The sequence below is a fragment of the Bidens hawaiensis genome, unplaced genomic scaffold (assembly GCF_021521415.1).
Source record: "Bidens hawaiensis isolate Kalapana, Puna unplaced genomic scaffold, B.hawaiensis_p1.1 tig00026776_1, whole genome shotgun sequence".
NCBI classification, from domain to species: domain Eukaryota; kingdom Viridiplantae; phylum Streptophyta; class Magnoliopsida; order Asterales; family Asteraceae; genus Bidens; species Bidens hawaiensis.
This window is the reverse complement of record NW_027494306.1, coordinates 24,657-32,149: the sequence shown is the minus strand read 5'-3', so window position 1 is coordinate 32,149 and position 7,493 is coordinate 24,657. Positions and strand designations below refer to the sequence as shown.

Genomic DNA, 7,493 nt, shown 5'->3' with positions numbered 1-7,493 from the left:
TGAGAACTTTGAGAGCCACCATAATCCTAGAGAGCAAATACAGATTTGGGTCATCTCATGTACTAGACGATTTAATAATATAATTGTGTGCATTTGGAGTTTTATCGTGTTTATTATATTCATATTGTTCTTCTATCTCGTTCTTGAATCACCACTATGTTAGGATTCCGCATTAACATCGTGTTCGAGTTGATATCATATAGTAGTGATCCAATTCGGGACTTACAATTGGTATCAGATCCTATTGACTTATTCTAGGCTCGGTTGTGATATCAACGATTCAAGATTTGGATCTTCGTGTTTGTGGAGCATTGAAGAATTTTGGAAACTGAAGAACAATTGTTCTTCGTCTTCTTAAGGGTGTTGAGATAACTTGGGAAAGAATTTGGCTTTGATTTTGGATTTAAATTCAAATCCCAGAGATTTCGGGTGTTATTTTGCTACAAAATTTACTTGGGCAAAGCTGATTTTGGGAGTTCTCGGTTAGACAACAGGGTTCTCGGTCAATCATCAAGGTTTCTCGGTTAGAAAACAGAGTTCTCGGTCAAAATTTCGAGTTCTCGGTCAAAGTCTTGAGTTCTTGGTCAAAATCTCAACTTCTCGGTCAATGTCTTGAGTTCTCGGTCAAAAACAAGGGTTTTCGGCCAAATAACGTAGTTCTCGGTCAACAATTCTATTGTCGGTCAACGTGGTCAACTTCCACTGGTTCTCGGTCAAGCCTTTTGGTGGGGAAATTTTTCTTGAACAAAATTTTTCTAGAATACTCATTACAAGTAAAGATTCATTTTTGAAAATTTGGCAAAAATAATTTTTTTTGGTGATTTTCGGTGAATTTTTGGCAGGAAAATCGGAAAAATTTTTCTTGAACAAAATTTTTCCTAGATGCTTCTTTTTGAGTGGGACATCTTTGTTGAGAATTTTGGCGATCATATTTTTTCGAAAAATTTTGGCGGTAAAATCAGATTAATTCCTTTAATTACTCAATGGATTCTCCACAACCAATCTCAATGTTTGGAAGTACTCTTAATCAGTTTGTTCCCTCACAAGTAGTATTTCAGAGTTCGTCTAAAGAGGTAAGTTTTCAATCATGTTCTCAAGATTGTTTTGATAAGATAGAATTATATAAGCTCCACAATGATAACTTAATTAGAGACATAGAAAGAGTAAAATCTGAAAATTTTAAACTTAAGAAAAATGAAAAAGGTCTTCTTGATAAAATAAAAGAAACTCAAAAGGATTTCTCTAAGCTTAAGTCTGAATTTAGTATAAAATGTTGTCACTACCTAGACGCCAAACAGGAAATCGTTGAATTAACTGCTAAACTGGAAGCCTCCAAGTTGGAAATTTTGAATCTAACTAGTAAATTTGAGAGAGCTGAACTTGATTTCAAAAAATTCGAGGGTTCCAGTAAAGTAGTCAATTCAATGATTGAAAATCAACTATGGTGGAAAGAAAACGAAGGTGAGAGTATAGGATATAGTCAAGTACCCCCACCATACAATGACAACTATACTTGTCTTCCTCTTACCAAAGAGCATGAAGAAAAGGTAAAAGACATGATGTATGGTAAACAGGTTCAATATGAAATTGTTGGATCAGGATCCCTAGAGGAAATCAAGCCTGTTTTTAAATGTGTGAACAATTTTGATGCTTCTACTTCATGTGCAGATATAGCAAATGATGTTGCTTCTGATAGTAAAGGGGTTCAGGTTAGTGAACATGAATCTTATCCTAACGTGTCATCAAACTTAGATGACACCACAACACAAAATTTTACTAATAGTAATACACAGAGTTGTGGCAACAAAGGGAAGGAACATAAGAAATCAGCATAACAAGGACAGTCTTGTCCTCATAGATCCTCCGGATCTCCATGTGTTGATAAATCATTGGGTGCTACTTATATTAAGAGGCAAACATGTTACCACTGTGGCACACCAGGACATATAGCCAGAAATTGTGTTCATCGTCTATATGTTCCCTATTACAAGAAAAATCAGAAGGCCGCACCAAGGGGAAAGAAGAATGGAAAAACCTTTCCTAAGAAGGAATTCCAACATGAGGCAAGTGCTTCGGTTAACATTAGAAAAAAGGATGAAGGCGTGTTTCGTCTGTGGGAACGGCGTGCATTTGGCAAAGGAGTGTCACTATCATGCTGCTAATAGACAAGCTTTTCAAGTGAAAGGTAACATGTTTCAACCGAATCCAGTGGTTAAACAAAATGTTTATTTTACAAAACCATGAGTATCTGTACAACGGGTCACTGATACTCAAGGATTCAAAGTTAATATGACAGGTTTGCACTCAAATGATATAGAAACTTTTAAAAGAAAAAATAAATTTTCAGAAGTCAAAGAGTGATGGGTGTCGAAACCAACAAATAAAATAAACCAACTTAACACACTAAATATAGTATGAGCGAAAGTAAGGTTCGTGTACTCATGGATACAGATTAACTAAATTATACCAAAAATATTTTTGGTCCAGACACGACTCTTTTAAAGGGGGTTTTGATTTAACTTTGAAATTAATGAAAACAAATTTATAAAAGAAAAGTGAATTCAAATATATAAAAACTAATTCTAACACTAAGGCAATTACTTGATTTAATTCTAGCTTATGATAATTAACAATTATGGTGCAATGATTTTTAGTTAAATGGTTTGTATCAATACTAGACGTCACGCCGTTCGGACATCCATTCTATCTAGAGTCTAACCACACGCCGTTCGGTGATTAGAGCCAACCCGCTACTCCAAGCTCACGCCGTTCGGATCTTGGTGTGCGGGTTGCGTGATAGACGTATCGATTATAATCACAACTCACGCCGTTCGGGGCGTTTAACTAGATCATGTGACTCTATAATAATTTTGGGTTCATAGACAAACTCAAAACATTATTTGTTCCTTTTACCAAAACTTAAAAACTGATTAGGGTTTTAAATATTGATGAACTTTATTAGAAAAATTAATAAGTTGATCAGGTTTTTTAACAATCTAATATATACCGGAATGGAACCGTGTTAAAGATCAAGAATCACACAAACAAACCAATTAAAACAAATCACACAACTGTTTCACATGAGTTTTGAATTAAAATCAAAATACCATAGTGTTGAAACTAAATTGATTTAGCCGAACATAGTTGCTAAACCAATCAAACCAAATATGAAATAAAACAAAAACTCACAAAACCAATGAATAATAATGGTTCTTTTTTTCCCTCCAGCCTTCTGCCGTCAAAACGATCGATAAAGTCCCCTTTAATCTTATCTCCAACTTCTATTTAAATTTCCAGAAAAACCTTTCAAAATATTGTAGTGGGCTTCGGTCCACCATACTTGATTTGTTGACCCTTTTTATGAATTGCAATGCATTCCACGTTTCTTTTTTTTCTTTTCTATAATGTGCATGCCACTTTTAATTAATAGACCTCATGTTTGATATGATCTGTTTAAATGTGTCTTGATCATTCGCCTCACTCGCAACTGCTCTGTACCTATAAAACAATAAAAACAATCCAAAGTAGATTCCGCTCCACAAAACAAGTGTTTCACAAAATAATTTTATATGTGTACGATAAATGCATTATATATGGCTAAAATAGAGTGTTTAAAGTATTATAAAACGTGCAAAAAATGCAACTAACAAATCTCCCCAAGCTTAAACCTTTCCTTGCCCTCAAGGAAGTCAAGAATATAAATCTGGAATTAAACAAATGTTGGGGATTTTTTCTTTTTTTTTTTCTTTCGGACAAACATATGCAAATATTTATTTATTTATTTTTTTAAACCCTTTTAGGTACCAGAAAGATTTGTAATGAGATCATAACTAGCTTGTCATTTTTCATTCATTTGAACCCGGGAAGTACCGACACATGTAACTACGATTCTTAATATTATGTGTGCCTGAAAAAGTCTGATGCAGTTGGATCAGAATCGGAAAATTCAGTCTTAAAAACATATAGGTTAATTTTTAAAGCTTAGAAAAACGCAAAAACCGCGATCACCGATATTGTTGTCCACTTAAACCCATGCCTTAATCTTTACCGGGACAAATATGATCCGACATTAACATTACTCAGTGGTTTACACAATTAAGACCCGCTTATTTTCAGCTTTTACCAGACCAGCCACCCCAACTTGACTTAAACCTCAAAATTAGCAAATTTAAAACTTCTGTTGCTCTATTTTTTTAATGAATAGTTAAGACGATCAAGGGTGATTTAACAATTCTACCACAACATAGAGAAGCAAACATGTGCAATGTTAGGGCTGGGCAGCGGAGAAGGCCGGATTATGAGAGAAACATACCTTGTAGCGCCAGCGATAGAGACGGACATCGGGTTGTGCAGCGATGGTGTTTGAGTGGTGACAGAGAGGGAGCAGTTTCTGACGACGGTGGGTAACGACAGTGGTGAGGTTATCGGAGATGAGGATGATGGTGGCTTGCTGGTGTTTAATCGCCGGATGATAAGGTGAGGGCGCCGCCGGTGCGGTGGTGGTCAGATGCGGCGGATATCGGTGAGGGTAGTGGAGGTGAACAGGTGGGTGAGGGCAATGGAGTTGTTTGATTATGGATGAGGTCGATTGAAGGTGATGATGGGTAAGGGTTTGCAGGCTGTATTTTGTGTGAAGAGGATGACGATGTCTGATGGTTTTGACCAAGGTTTCAATACAAACATTTTTTTTTACCTGGGTGTGTGTTTTGGACAGACTCTTTACCCGGCCGGGTGAGATTTTGACACGCCTGGGTCAAAAGTTTGAATCATTTACTAAAAATTGAATACGACCGGGTCACTTTTGTAGAGAATTTTAACACGGCCGGGTAAACGTTTTGACCAAAACTACTTTCACACCACCGGGTTGAAATTTTTTATTTTTTTTAAATTAAAATTAAACGAAAATAAAAAAAAATACGAAACCACGGGTTGCCTCCCGCGAAGCGCCTTTCTTTATTGTCTTTGGCTAGACTTATTCCCCGTTAGATTTTTGTTTAATCGGGTGCCACCATAAACGGAAGAAGCCTTTTGCCAATATTCGGTAAATTTAGTTTTCGTGCTTTTGGCCTTTCTTTCTTCCGTTTATCAATTTCCGTCAATTCCTCCCCAAGCTTGAATTTTTCATTATGTTCCTTTGATGCAACTTCTTTTATACGTTTGTTTAACACTAAGACCGAAACACCATTGTTAGACAACTCAAAACATTTATCAATTATTGGTTCAACGACATCTATATAATTCAAAGATGAGACATCACTTGGGTAGCGTATAGCATCATCTATATTGAAATTTATAACCTCCCCGTCAAATTCCATAGAAAGAGTGCCATTATAAACATCGATTTTAGTCTTTGAAGTTTTTAAAAATGGTCTACCAAGTAAAATCGAACTGGAATTTGGTTTGTCATCATCTTCCATGTCTAGCACATAAAAATCACCTGGAAATACTAGTTCATTCACTTGGACCAACACATCCTCTAATACACCTTTTGTGTATACTACGGATCGATCGGCCAATTGAATGGTCACCCTGGTCCTCTTTAACGGTCCCACATTAAGTGTTTTAAAAATTGAGTATGGTAGGACGTTAATAGAGGCTCCAAGGTCCAGCATAGCTCGAGGCAAAGTAATATTCCCCAATTTACAAGGAACGGTGAAAACAACCGGATCCTTGCACTTTGGGGGTAGCTTCTTTTGTAACACTGCTGAAATATTTTCACTTACTTTGACTGTTTCAGTACCTTTGAGCTTTTTCTTTGATGTGCACAGTTGTTTTAGGAACTTTGCATACCGTGGAACTTGTTTAATGTCATCAAGGAGTGGAATGTTTACCTCTACCTTCCGGAACGTCTCCATGATTTCTTGTTCTTCCCGTTCTTTCCTTGTGCCTCGAAGCCTTTCAGGGAATGGAGGTGGTGGATAAAAATTTGCTTCACTTTTAACCAGCTTTGATGCTTCATCCTTTATATTAACCTTTTCTTTTATAACAACTTCTTCCTCACCACTTCTCAAGGTAATGGCACAAACATTGTGTTTTGGGTTTTTCTCAGTTTGTGGGGGTAATTTACCTTGAGATTCTATCTTACTCACCGAGCTAGCAAGCTGAGCCGTTTGTTTTTCCAAGTTTTTGATGCTAGCTTCAGTCTTCTGTTGGAATGTGTGAGTGCCAGTGGCTAGGCTTTTCACGATGTCTTCTAACGACATACCTGAGCTACTCACTTGTTGTTGTGCGGGTGTTTGTTGTTGAGGTTGGAAGTTATGTTGTTGAATAGGCATTTGGAATGGAGGTTGTGACTGATATTGTGGAGGTCTTTGCAAGTAGCTCATATTAGAAGGATTTCCCCAATTCTGATTACCTCGAGGCTGCTCATATTGTCTTGAATTTTGTCTTGAGTAACCTCCCATTGCGTGTGCTTGTTCAACATCTTCTTGTAGTGTGGGGCACATATCAGTAGGATGCCCAAATTGTAGACATATACCACAAGCTCGGGCTTGTGGTTCCGCACCCTTAGTTTTTAGTTGCATGACGACTTTGGTTAGTTCAGCAAGTTGAGTTTCAATGCGAGGAGTGTTCACTTCATTTACTCCCCTTGGTGTGTCATCATACCACCCATCTTCTTGTGCCCAATGCTTTGTGTCTTCCGCTATAGATGTGATCAACGCTCTAATTTGAGTTGGTGTTTTATCGAGTAGAGCTCCCCCACTAGATGCATTTATCAAACGCCTCTCCATTGGTGCCAATCCTTCAAAAAAGTATTGAAGGAGTTGATGCTCGGATATTCCATGTTGTGGGCATCGAGCACATAACTTCTTGAACCTTTCACAATAAGTGTGTAAAGCTTCCCTTTTTGCTTGTTTGATCGCGATAATTTCTTTACGTAGGAGGGATGCTTTAACTTCTGGAAAGTACTTGTCTAGGAAAAGCCTTGCAAGACCATTCCAAGTAGTTACCGACCCCGGTGGTAGGTAATAGAGCCACTCTCTTGCTGAGTCTTGGAGAGCAAAGGGGAATGCCCTTAGCTTGATTAGGTCTTCAGTAATGTTGTGTGGCTTCATGCCGGAACACACAACGTGAAACTCTTTAAGGAACTTGTGAGGGTTTGCACTCAAGGATTTTTAGAAGTCAAAGAGTGATGGGTTTGCACTCAAATGATATAGAAACTTTTAAAAGAAAAATAAATTTTCAGAAGTCAAAGAGTGATGAATAAACCAACTTAACACACTAAAAATAGTATGAGCGAAAGTAAGGTTCGTGTCCTCAGGGATACAGATTAACTAAATTATACCAAAAATATTCAGGTCCAGACACGACTCTTTTAAAGGGGGTTTTGATTTAAATTTGAAATTAACGAAAACAAACTTATAAAAGAAAAGTGAATTCAAATATATAAAAACTAATTCCAACACTAAGGCAATTACTTGATTTAATTATAGCTTATGATCATTAACAATTATGGTGCAATGATTTTTAGTTAAATGGTTTGTATCAATACT

The 7,493-nt window shown here is 36.9% G+C and overlaps 1 protein-coding gene across 1 annotated transcript; it reads right to left on the bottom strand.

Annotated features, from left to right (window-relative positions):
* Window positions 1-4,994: 4,994 nt before the first annotated feature.
* Window positions 4,995-7,055, bottom strand: LOC143573953 (uncharacterized). The gene has a single exon (XM_077058709.1). It carries the CDS (start codon window positions 7,053-7,055, stop codon window positions 4,995-4,997), a length of 2,061 nt encoding a protein of 686 aa, XP_076914824.1.
* Between the last annotated feature and the right edge of the window lie 438 nt (window positions 7,056-7,493).